Raw genomic sequence first — 13295 nt, 5'->3', positions numbered from 1 at the left:
CACTCTTTCCCCACTAATGAACAAAAGCTCAATCTTAAGATTACTGCATTTCACAGATACTTCATTTGTTTACACCACCTCAATGGCAAAGTGTTGAAGCTCAATCCTTTCTTGGCGATGCTAATTTGTCACAGCTGAGAGATCAGCAGAGCACCAAAGAACTTTCACGTGTAGCATTTCTCTTGCCGGGCCGTCTTATCTCACGACCCTGTGTTAAGCTGCTAAGTTTGCAGACCAGGAAGCAGGTACTGAGGTCTGCTGCTGGGGGATTCTCGGAGTATCTGGATCACTTGACTAGACATAGCAGTTTTTAGATTTTGGATCTTTTTGATCATTGGTGTGATGTCATGCATCTTAATTTGCAACACTTGAGTCTGATGGCTTTCAGGTTGGGATCCTCAAAGACATTATCACCTTACAGAAGACCTCTAAGAACAGAAAATGTAATCCTGAGCTCCCGAACCATAAACACAACTTTCCCCCATCTCTCTATTACCTAACCCTTGCATGGCATCACACCTCTGTGCTTTCAAACCTCCCTTTGCCAAAGCCAACTGCAGCTCTCTGCACCATCATGTCCTTCTATGGCAAATACAAGAGACCCAGCACAGAGGGCCTTTAAGGATACAGCTCCCTTGACATCACCGGGGGAAAAAAAGTTACAAAGCTCCATAAGTGGTGCTTTTCTGTCTCCTTGTGGCTGCAAAATGCAAATACATGTGTATAATGTTGGATCATTACAGATGTATTTATAATACTACACATTATAATGTAATTTGATAATGTCATGTGCAGTATATGTCATGTTGCTCTGTCACTAGCATTTTTGATTGTCAAGGGTGCATTTCATCCTCCTAAACTGCAGTAATACTCTGTCATCTTTGGCTGTAAGAAAATACATCAGAATGGCATCAGTACCATATTGTACTTTTGTCATGTGGTAAATATAAAGATGGGGAAATAATATCCTCTATATGTTGGTGGTTTTATTTAGCAGTTTAAGAAGAGTATAATAACCACGTTGTCTGGACCAAGTCACATTGTCTCTTTGATTGCTGTGTCCTTGTAAGCTGTAGTCTAGAGGCCTTTACACACCGTGGACGTGACAAATAACATACAGGAAAATGCATAATACTCTCTTATAACTATAAAAAATATTGACGTGCAAATTATTCGCAAAAATCAAACGTGCCCGGCGTGTAAAGGCCTTTAAACTACAGCTTTCAGAGACACAGCGATGCACCATTCAGGTGTATTTGCTTTTTGCAGCCACAAGGTTACAGCATATTACTGCAGTTTAAGAGAGTGATATGCACATCTGATCAGTGTGCATGCTGTTGTGTACGTATTCATCTACTTATTCAATGTGTAATTAATTTCTTTTAAGGTTTTGTGATGGTATAGATACAGCAACTACATAATCCAAAGCATATTAAGAATTAGATAGGGATGTGCTCAGTGGGCAAATTTTGATTTGCACTTAAACGCTAATGCTCTTGAAGAAAAAGGTTTGAAATTTTTAAATGTGCAAACACATACAGGCGCATGAGTATTTGGAGCTTTGATAAGAAGCCTTTCTTGTTTACGTGACTTGTTCATGACAAGTAAAAGAATAAAAAGACCATATTCGACAGGTCTTCAGAAGGGTTTCAAACAATAAAGGTGTGACCCTTTTTGTACATTCTTTCAGGGGTGTGATCTATATTGGGTAATTGTGACAACAGGTGGGAGATAGAATATGGTGTTAAAACAGTTTCATAACTTTTCGCAACTAGTAAAACACAATGCACAATGCATGTATGTAATATACCACTACCTTTTACACTATACTAATTTCATATCCCGACCCTATACGTCATAATTTATCATATTGCACACATATTATGTTAAAGGAGAATTCCGGCCAATTTTTACGTAAATCTTGATCGCTATAAATATGCGAGTACTTTTGATTGAAAAAAACCCGATCTGAATCGGTGCTGGCAAACTTGAGTTGCTGCAGCTACCTCTACGAGCTTCCACTGAGCTAAAACGGCAGTTGTCCAGGCAAGTTTTAGAGTGCCTTATCAAGATTAACGTAAAAATTGGTCGGAATTCTCCTTTAATATGCTGTTTTTATTTATTTATTTAGGCTATAGACATCTCTGTATTAATACAGATGAACACTAAGTTACATTACTAAATCATAGTCTGGTGTACACTGTTAGCATAGACATGCTGACTCTGCTACTATTAATCATTCACTTACTGTCACTTCTTCATCCAATTTAGTTTGATTTTTTTAAATACCGCCAGCGTTTTCCGCAGCACTTTGCAGCTAAGGCGGCCGTCTAAACAAGACACGACTGCCGCCTACTACGTCGTCACAAAAAAAAAAGAAAAAAAGTATATGAGCGTATATTTTACTCTGTCCTGTTTTCTCCCTTTCATTCCAAACCGTGACCAACGCCAGTCTCCCTTCTCTGCAGTACGGAGTCTGTACTAGTCTATCGCACAAACAAGCCCCCCCCCCGTCTGACAGCAAACCCCAGCCTACCACCTTAACTTAACCTTAACAAATTTTCTGCGGGAAACCATGAAACTCTAAATACCTGTGCTCCTCTACGCATGAGTGCCTAAAGTATTCTCTCTTGCACACATTTTGAAAAGTACATTGATTGTTCCGATCTTTGCTACACAAACCAGACAAACTCACGATAAACACTTTATTTCCACCATGAAAAATAAGACGAAATATCTCAATATACAATAACATTTAATGTCAACCGATATGTCCTCCTCTGGTTTCAAAGGTACATTCTTTTGTCTTTTATTAACACCAGAGAGCAGGTGTTATTGGCCAAACTGAAAAAATAGATTTCACATTTCTCAAATACATTACAGCACAAAGTACAAAAAGACATTGTTTTGGTTGGCGGGGTGAGTTAGTGCATGCAGATGTTGTTGCACAGGCTGATTACAGTAAATTATGTGACCAAAAATAACCTGCAATTACTCACAGACTACATCTGTTTTTTATTGTTAACCTGCATTTCATTTAATCACAACGGTAGCTTTAAAGTGACATCCAAGGTTTGCCTTCACTTCACAGTCTTATGTGCTTTTAAGGAAACCAAAACTGTCCAGATTATGGATTATTATTCTCTTTCACTTTCTGAGCATTTCTTTATTCTCTTTGAACCTCTTACATGTTTCACTAAAAATGTAGTTGAAATAATTCAGCATCAGAATGAAAGTCACGTCACAGTACGGAAGCAGCAGATGAGTAAATGTACTATTTGCACACAGAACGTCTAATGTAGAACCACCTGTGAAATATGCTGTATGTATAGGATGTTTAAAGCCAAAAGATGACTACAACCTCCATTACTCTCTTCCTGATCACCAGTGTACTGCTTACAGTCTCTCTGCTGTCTGTCTCTGTGAGAACTGTACAGTATAGCCTAACCTCCATTAAAAGAGTTCATTTTCCTCAGCAGGTAGTCCTGCATCAGGAGTGCAGAGGAGCAGTGTGGCACAGTAGAATCTGGGTTTCAAAGCCCCATGAAGAAAGAAAGAAAGGTCATAACTGAGGCTGGTGCCCCCTTGACGTCTTTTCTCACAGAGAACACAATAGCAGCATTGATGAATATCAATTTGCAATCACACATTAGTCAAGGTAGTTTTCTGTTTTTTTTAGCTCCACACCTCACTGTGTCTGAAGGAACATCCACTGCATGCAAATCCACTTTGGTAAATGCTGAATCATGACGCAGTCGATGACACGACGGATGTAAAAGGTGCATATTTTATTTTAATGCAGTCCGTGTAGAGTCACGGCCGGGGTTTGCTCATGTGGCTGAGCTGTGAGTTGCCTCGTGCACGGAGCAGTTCTGAACTGAGGCAGGTACAGCGGAGAAAAGCTATGTGTTGAGGCTGACAGCAGCTCGCTCGAGTCCTCAGGGCCGAGCAAAGGGTGCGACTCCACAGAACAGTTCTCTAAGTTCAAAACTACATTTTTAAGCAGCTCAATTTTTGTCTCCTCTTTTCTCTGCTCCTCGTCTTCCTCACTCTCCTCATCCTCCGCCGGATAGTTCATTCCTAGATAATACAAGTCCTTTCCTTCTCTCGTCTCGTGTTCTTCTTCTTCTTCTTCTTCTTCTTCTTCTTCTTCTTCTCCTCCTCCTTCTTCTTCTTCTTCTTGCTCTGATGTGTCAGAAAGCTTCTCCACAGAGTTGTAGGAGCAGGTGCGCTGCGGGTCGTCCATCCCTCCACCTCGGCAGCTGTCCAGCTCCCACAGGCCGCAGGGGAAAGATCCAGAAATGTCTGAGTTGTTGGCAGAGAAATTGCCCTCGTCGCTGGAGCTGCTGCCACTACCATCCTTGTAGTGGAGATGAATGGGCTGCTGCTCCTGCTTCAGACCAGACAACAGCACAGTGGCATATGTGACTGAAGACTGAGCAGAGCTGTCAGTGATGCCTGGAGGCTGGTCTCCTGTGGGATCGACTAGCGGTAACATATCTATTCTTGGGAGTGAACTGGTTAGTGCATCCAGATTAAGGGCTAAGGAAGCTCTACCTTGGAGCACCTCACTCTCCATGGGTTGGTCTTCGTCGACCTCTGAGGTAAACCCTGAATGAATAGAGATAGATAAGGCAGAGGCTGGGTCAGGCGTTAGGGACACAAGTGGGGCTTGGACTACAGCTGTAGTCAGAGGTCCTAGGTCGATCTTGTCCCCTATGACGACTTTGGAAATGTTCTCAGATGGCAGGAGCAGTGGCCAGGCTGAAAGGCCCTCTCGAGGTATCAACAGGTGGTCAAAGGTGTCAGCCTAAAAAGGCGTGCAAAGAAAGATATTTTCAGAATTTGAGCCGATATATAAAAATGTATGAACAAGAAGTGGTTAAGAAGGGGCGATGAACTGCACAACTCTGTTTCTGTACTACCCGATGGTAGCATTGCAAACTACTCACACTGCTACAGATGTAGAAAGACGGAGCTTGCACATTTATTTGACTACAGCAATTAATACAGTAAATGTGTAGGCATAAAGTAGAACACATATTCTAACATGAAGGGCCAAATGTTGTACACCATCATGCAAATGAATCATATTCAAGAGCATCAGTGTATACAATAAGTTTCTGAATGCATGTAAACATGTTGATTGTGAGTCATTATCGTTGTAGTTTTTTTTTTACCTGTTTGAAATCTAGTCCTTTGGCCCAGGAGCACTTGTTTGGGTTGGGAACATCCTTCCACACAAACCTTTTCATCCTGAAAAAATATGCACCAGATATTTATGTTTATCTCTCTGTCTAAAGGCTTTTCCCTCGTTCCCTGCCACCCTCCCTCCCTCCCTCCCTCCCTTCAGCTAACGTGTAATTACACCCTTGTGACCTGTTAAATGTCACACTCCTAATTTTTCATGGTCAGTGTCCCTGCTTCTTAAATTAGACTGCACCCCAGAGACTTCCATCATTTATCATGTCTTACAGGTGTCTGGGTAAAAGAATAACTTGCTATACACTTATGCCATACAATTAATACCTGATACAAGATTAAATATGGAGTAAAACTGCACATTCCGCATGTGTCTTTCGTGAGATAAAATATTGCTGATGTAGCATTAAAACACCTCCAACTCATATAATACCAGACGTTATACATGGTGATTTTCTTTGTGAAGCAAGTTTCGTGACTGAACATCAACAGCATAAATTATGAGTTTAATTTCTGTAAATATGTATTTGGAGTCTTTTCATCAAACAGGAGCCTCTTACTGGTTTTGGGAGAGGATCAGGGTGACGAATAAGACGATGAAGAGGAAGGAGATGATCATCAGCATCATGTAGGCTGCAGGGTCTCCTCTGGTTGCTATGACAGTTGGAAAAATACACATCAGACCTATGATTAATAACCCAGAAAACATGCTGACATTGTGTGAGCACTTAAATACTTTATTGTGTAATATGATTTTGATACAACAGCCAAAAAAACTTGGTGCACACCTATGGCGTACATTGGCTCCCCTTCTCCATCAGCAAACACAGGGTACAAGTAGAAGCCACACTCCTCAGAGAAATCACCTAAAATGATACATTTAAATTATGTTGGCTGAGTATATATACTCCTCTTACACTGAAAAATAAAATAATAAAAAGAACAGACAGAGATGAGGTCCTGTTACCTCTCAGAGAGATAGGGTGGTCGGTGTAGGGCAGTCTAGCCCATGTTTTTACACTCCTGCCGCTGTGATAATCAGAGTCCTGTTGCCTCTGTGGAGACCACTGGACCACCATGAACAGAGGCACATAGCTGTTGTCCAGCAGACTCCAGGACAGAGACACACAGGTGCTGTTGACAACCAACACACTGAACGAATGCACACAGCGGCCTGGAGAGTAGAGAAGAAGAAACTGAGTGGATACAATTCTATTAGGTCCATAGCAATTGCCCAAAGATATTCCCTTATTTTGGTGTTTTGATGACCCCCATTCTGTGACTCCTCACACACTGAATGGATCTGAATGGTCTACACTTATTTATTTAGGATTTTCTGTTTTTTTCTGTATACTGTGAGCACCTACAACCATTTCTAACATATAAACACATTTATAGTTTATTTCTACCATTACACCTGCAGTAGTTATTTTGGCCACTCTGGGGCAGTATAAACAAGTTGTGAAAACACATATTGCTCACATTGACCTTTAAGGTTAATATGACAAACCTGGTTTTGATCTTCACCAACTCCTGACCAAATATCTGAATCTCTAGCCGCTAAATGCTTCAATATGTTCACCAGCTAGTCGCTGACTTTGCCTGTTGCCTTTTGGTGTTGGGCAGGTAGTGAACAGAGGAAAAACAGGACGTGTGGGCTGAAAACATTGAGCTAATAGGTGCTAAAAGGCTCTGTAGAGTTGAGGGGAACTGTAGAGTCGGAAGTATCTCTGTCACTGTGAGTGATGCCTTTGACATACATGTATATGTGATCTATTGTTAATGTAAAAATGTATTTATAGACACTTTAAATAGCATGATTTTTTTATTTACAGACTGGTGACGAAGGAAAAACAGTAAATGAGTAAATCAACAGAGAAACTAATGCAGATCCATACAAAAGGACACTTAATGGTTTGCTGAGTATATTGTGAATCATTAGCTACTGTATGGCCCTGAAATGTCAACATCAGTTGTTTAGCTGCTCATAATGAAATGAAAACATATTCTTAAAATACAAATGGGAAAATGTCTGACAAACATCCTTTTTTCTATAAAACTAATGACTGAAATGGAAAAGCATTTTGATTTTGCCAGTTAGTACTTTAATGAAAATATTTCCCCCTGAATTATGAGTAATGGCAGGGTGAGACACACACACACACACACACACACACACATACATCCCTCTTTCTTAAACATCTGTTGTTTAGTAATAACTACGCTAAAGCTAATGGCAGCTGCGCTTCAATCAGAGCTTTCACAGGCTCTCCAGAGACACGTGTTGTAAGTGTCATGTCCTAATGGATGGCTGTTTACATCCTTACGTATTTGTCATGTGTTATGAGGCCATGGTTATAGGGGCAAAATAACAGATGTTATAAAACTGCAAACCCTTTTCAACTCAGCTACAGCTTTCACATCTTTACTGGAACATAACAGCATGTGATAGAATTTAAATGAAACAGTTTGCTCTCTTTCTCCTGACTGCTTGAATCTTGATGCGAGTTGTTTTAGATTAGTCTTAGTTATATTTATGGTTGTGGACGACTCCTGAGTTGTTTTGAAGTTGTTTCTAACAAATATTTGGCATTTTTGCTTGATAAATGACTTAAATGACGATCAACAAAATTATTGAGGATTTATGTTTTGTTAACTTTTATGTTCATGGGCCACAAACACGCTGTTCCCTTTACTGTTTACTGCAGATGTAGTCTTTGAAGAGGACATGTAGTACTGTTGCTGCATAATGTAATATGGGCCTCATGTCCTAATGGTTGAATAGATTCAGTGTTTGTGTAAAAGAGAATATGACTATATAACTTTCTGTCAACGCTTCAAGAAATATATAGATAAAACATATTTTCAGCTCACTCACGTTTGGGCTGTCTCTCCAGCATCATGTTGATGTTGTTAGTGGACCTTCCCAGATTATTGTAGGCCTCCACAGTCACAGTTTGGGGCACCAGGTTCCACTCAAAGGTGTAGGAGGACACCCGCTCGATCTTCTCCCTTATCACAGAGCCACTCAAGGACTTGTACTGGACTATAAATCCATCAACACAGTAAGAGTGCCCTGATATTTGGAGATGCTGCAGGGGGGAAAAGCAGGAAAATCAACATTTTTATTATATTTAGCTTTGTATAAATTACAAGCCTGAACATGTTTTTGTTTTGGTTTGTGTACCTCAAATAGCAGAGTGACATTAGTCTGGTTTCTGTATGGATCATCTTGAAGGATTCTCCAGAAATCAGGCCCACGCTCAGGAGCTGGGGGGAACCGACAATTACATCACATCACAGCTTTTACCTCTGTGTTAGTGGTATGATGTGTATCTCGTGGGCCATCTTCCATTAGCACTAGGGATGCACGATATAGGGAAACTATGCGATAACATCATCGAATATCGCGATAACGATATTATTTGCAACAAATAAACAGATATTAAAAGTGTACTCAGTTCTGCATTTGGGCTACTTTCAGTATTCTGCTAAGATACAACAAATTGCTTGTTGAATTTAAAACAAATGAAAGGAAATCATTACCAACATTCTTTTATTGAACAAACTGAAAATTGATTTGAATATAAAAAGGCACTACTAAAAAAAAAAGAATGACCGGGATTACGGAAGGCTTGTGTCATGTGGATGCAACAACAGTGTTGTTGTCATTACTTAGAATTCCTCATGGCGACAACAGAAACTATGCACTATAACTTGAAAGTAAAGTACCTCTGCTGTTCTGAGGCGTGGAGTAGACCGAATCGCTCCAGTCGCTCCAGTAGCCGGTACCGTTGGTGGGCATGCAGCGTACTTGTACCACATATTCCCGGCACATGACCGACACTGCGGTCTTCGCCCACCGCACCAGCACTGGACTGTGGACCTGCAGGCATGACATTGTTCCCAGTTACTTAGTGTTCATTTTAGATAAAGGAAATGGAAAATATCTGATCTGTGGAGTATAAACTGTTTCATCCTTCTATCTGTTGACCCAAACAAAGAGAAAAAACAATTTCCTCATCTTTCTCATCATATTAACAGCATGTGTCCAATTTTCCAGAGAATTTTTCAATGAGAGGACAGAAATATGGTCTCATCACAGCTCCTATCAAATCATGTCAAACTGACCAGAGGGTTCCATGTCAAAGCATTCTGTGGCATTTAATGAGATATGAGACTTGTTTACCAGCTGAGTCCTGAAGTCCTGGAATAACCTTTAATGTGTTTGTTGTTAATATAGTCCTTCCAGAAAAAGTTTTTTTGTGATTGTTGCGGGCAAAAATCCTTGATTATGCGCGTGTTTTCTTAAAAAATGCGATGGAATATACAGGATATTTATGCAATTTTATGCGATGAAATTGCGGGAACTTGCAAAAACTGCGGTTTCATCATGGCTTCAATCACGGGGTTTGCACCTTTTCGATGATGTTTACGTTGCATAATTCTTCACTTCATAACGTTCCCATGGCAACAGGGGAAAATGGCTGCTCTTGTGTGACGTAAACGCAACATTTTTCAACTTTCTGCTAAGATATATGTGACTTTTTTGCAACGAAAATGCAGGGATTATGAAATCATGCAAGCCCCGCATATTTTGCGCAGAAATCGGCAATTTATGCGGCGAAAGTGTGGCCCCTGCATAAATATGCGGACTTTGGCTGATTATGCATTGAATTATGCAATCGCATAATCGCGTTTTCTGGAGGGACTGCTAATAGATAAACATCTTTCCTACAGGTAGAAGATTATTCAATGTAAATAATGTCACTTTGTAGAATAAGATAACAGTGAAGAACAGTAGTGAGTTGGAAGCGGGCTGTGGTAATTATCCAGTTTGCCACCAAATACAATAATAACATGCAAGTTGATATTTAGATGGTTTGCAATGTTCTGGAGGGCTATTGTCTATCAACCTCCTACAATAATTGGTTTTTCGATCAAGGTTGAATGCCGACCATAATGCCACTTGGTCGGTAAAGACTCCGACAGAGCAGCTCACCTTCCACTCTCTCACAGCGGTGGTTGAGTAGTACCGAAACTGACACTGGAGCCCCTCAACTGGCAGAGACGGAGGCTCCCATGTAACCATCAGGACTCCATTGCTTTGGCTCACTGCCTTAACATCAGTGGGTGTGTGGGGTTTCACTGCAGGGGAAACAGAATGGAGGAAGCGTGAGTTTGTCTCATACAGCAGCAAAACATCCGATAAACATGATCATAGGGAATGGAAAAAACTTAACCAATCTTGTGTAAAGCTGTTTTCAGTTTTTCCTCTGAGAGCAATAATATTCACTACTTTAACCTCAAGTTCGTCTTCAAACATCTAACTCTTCCCCTATGAATACATAATAGAGCAACGGTTTCCTGTGAAGTTCAATATCCATTTGCCTTAAAACCTGATTTTAAAAAAATACAGTTTTCTGAATATTCCATTTAGATATTGTAGATTTTTGATAACATCTAAACTAAACAAGAGGAAATTAATATTCTTTACATATATTTTCACATGCTATTTTATTTTAAAAAACACACATGAAGTTCCGATAACTTCCATGACAAGTCATGACAATAAGCAACACCTTTGATGGACAAGATGCCCTTTTCAACCTACGTGACAGATTTAATTAATATTCAAAAAACTTTTTGTTTCTTAGTGGCCTGAATCAATGCATCACTACATTACTTTATAAGAATGTTGTGGAGTGTGATTTAATCTTTTTACACTTTGAATCCAAATTTCTGTCACTTTTCCATTCTGTTCAGTTTTGGTACGTTCCACACATCTTGTCTATCTTGCTCACCATGATCTATGGGCGACAGGTAGATGGGTTTAGAACTGATGGGGCCCAGTGGGGACGGCAACTCAAGCCACAGCTTGTAGCAGTTCATCCTCAAAGGCTTGATGGTGCAGGAGGTTTTCTGCTCGGATCTGTCCTGCAGGCAAGCGGGCCCCATCTCCCCCACTTCCACCCCCGTTCGTTCCCTCTCCTCCATCACATCGCATGGCAGGTCAGCCCACCTGGCGTGAATTATAAATGAAGATCTTGAGATGCATAAATAAAGAATAATTCCGGTTTCTGAAAACTTCAGTCTTATTTTTTTGTAGTTTTGAGCATCATTTCGGTTGGTTATGATACTACTGTAGTCAACCAGAATAATTGCTGAGATCTGGGAACAAGGCAACTTTAGCTGGAATGAAGACAGGCAACAAACAGAGGTAAAATGATCAGACACGTAAACAAGCCAACTGTTAAATCAGATTAATAAAACCAGTGTAAGTGGAGGGCGCAAAACTCAAAGTCAGGGCACCCAAAACGTGTGTAATAATCAGTCATTGCACGAGAAAACTATAGCCAGTGTGGTGGGTTAAAGTTAAACCAGGAAATCCATCTGTAATCTGTGATAGATGTTTACAAAAGAGTTTGGGGATTAACTTTCATTTTGATTGGATTTGTTTAAAACCTGTATGATCGTCCGACTAATCATATATTTTGTTAACCTGTCAGACTTTATTGCAATATTGCTACATTCCCAGAACTTATTATTACTGAGTGATTGTTAAAACTGTGTAAATAAGACCTACATTGTATTAAAATGCAATTATTCTTAAAATTACAAATCACTTCAAAATAGTAAAACATCTCTCACATCTAAATTCACAGTAATTTGTTTTTTCCATCTCTATTTGAAAGATGGGGAATTAAAGCTGCTGGTATCACTTCACACAACTATTTCCTGGGTGTGTTCACTAATTGTGCTGCCTGGTACTCTGTGTTCAGTAACTTCCAGGTTTTCAACACACTGAGTTGTGAGGGTAAATCCTAAATCGAATCTGCTAGAATGATCGACGTAGTTAAGTTCAGGCATGAGGAGTGAGGATTGGTTAGGGTAAGAATACCAGGGTAAGCCAATCAGAGGCAGAATAAGGCGGGCCACAAGGCATGTCCTTTGACGTTGACACGTCTAGTGGATCTGATCTAGCATCTACCAGTTGTGAGGTTTCATAAACAATGCCACAGCTTGTACAAACATCCTAACACACTAAAAGAAGACAGCTACGTTGAAATGTAAATTGCCGCTTTACCTGGATCTGAATTCGTGTTTACTCCACTTCGTGTTGTTCCAGCTGCACTTCATAGCATCGATATCACCGTTGGTTTCACAGTTTATATCGATGGAGGCTCCTGACATATGCAGGAAGAAACACTCACATTTAGGTCACAATAACAAACTTCACCTGAGCTTGCCTCTGTGCACACAGATTATTTTTGGTTCACACTGATGTGCGGTTGCAATGTCTCCGCTCTCTTTCCTGTCTTTGTCCTCTGCCGTGGAAAAGTGAGGGACTTCCAGGAACTTTAAAACATCAGAGGAAAAATGTTGATGTTTGACTTTCCCTACAGAATTAGATCATCTGTCTTAAACTGTAAATAAATTATGCCTGATGATGGTCTGTAATATTTCGTCAGAGGTGGAAAAAGTAGAAAAATATTGTACTCAAGTAAAAGTACCAATACTTTGATGAAATATTACTCAAGTACAAGTGAAATTACCTATCTGAAAAATTACTCAAGTAAAAGTAATAAGTAGTTCATTTAAAATGTACTTTAAGTAAAAGTTACTTACATTTAAAAAACTGTAAAACGGGGGGGGGGGGGGGGAATCTCTTCCATGTAGTGAAAATAGAACAAGGGGTCATAAATCCAAAACTATTTTGTTTTTAATTAAAGAAAAATCTATACACATGTATAAACATCTATACAAATGTATATATGTAATAACATAACACATGTCACACATTACACATAAGACCCTTAGAAAGGTATAATGTGCAATTTTAGTTCAGACCATCCCATAAAACGTTTTCAAACAATCAATTGAAAGTGAAAGTACCATACATTGTTAGTTCTGAGGGCCATCCTTCTTTTCTTCACAAACAAACAGTTATAATGCAAATCAAGGCCAAATCACATGTTGTGACTCCATAAATGGGTTAGACCCTAATGTTCACAGCCCAGACTAGCAGCTAGCTTCCATACACCTAAGTAGCCCGTGTGAGCTAATTAGATGTATGTGAATTAATTTAGCCA

The 13295-nt window shown here is 39.8% G+C and overlaps 1 protein-coding gene across 4 annotated transcripts in view; it reads right to left on the bottom strand.

Moving 5' to 3' along the window:
- Positions 1-2691: 2691 nt before the first annotated feature.
- The window catches only part of lepr (leptin receptor), a 47029-nt gene continuing 36425 nt past the window's right edge, over positions 2692-13295 (bottom strand). For 3 of the 4 annotated variants that reach the window (XM_078258544.1, XM_078258545.1, XM_078258543.1), the window contains exons 11-21: positions 12290-12389; positions 11007-11224; positions 10205-10350; positions 8935-9088; positions 8390-8472; positions 8081-8294; positions 6170-6376; positions 5991-6068; positions 5763-5856; positions 5181-5256; positions 2692-4810 (exon numbers count right to left, since the gene is read on the bottom strand). In XM_078258544.1, coding sequence (XP_078114670.1) covers positions 3794-4810; positions 5181-5256; positions 5763-5856; positions 5991-6068; positions 6170-6376; positions 8081-8294; positions 8390-8472; positions 8935-9088; positions 10205-10350; positions 11007-11224; positions 12290-12389 — 2387 coding nt within the window. In that variant the 3' untranslated portion in view covers positions 2692-3793. The remainder of the gene's footprint in view (positions 4811-5180; positions 5257-5762; positions 5857-5990; positions 6069-6169; positions 6377-8080; positions 8295-8389; positions 8473-8934; positions 9089-10204; positions 10351-11006; positions 11225-12289; positions 12390-13295) is intronic. The other variant, XM_078258546.1, reaches the window with a different exon arrangement.

This window comes from Sander vitreus, chromosome 9 (assembly GCF_031162955.1).
Source record: "Sander vitreus isolate 19-12246 chromosome 9, sanVit1, whole genome shotgun sequence".
In the NCBI taxonomy this organism is placed as follows: domain Eukaryota; kingdom Metazoa; phylum Chordata; class Actinopteri; order Perciformes; family Percidae; genus Sander; species Sander vitreus.
The sequence above is the reverse complement of the archived record's forward strand: the minus strand, read 5'-3'. Positions and strand labels throughout refer to the sequence as shown.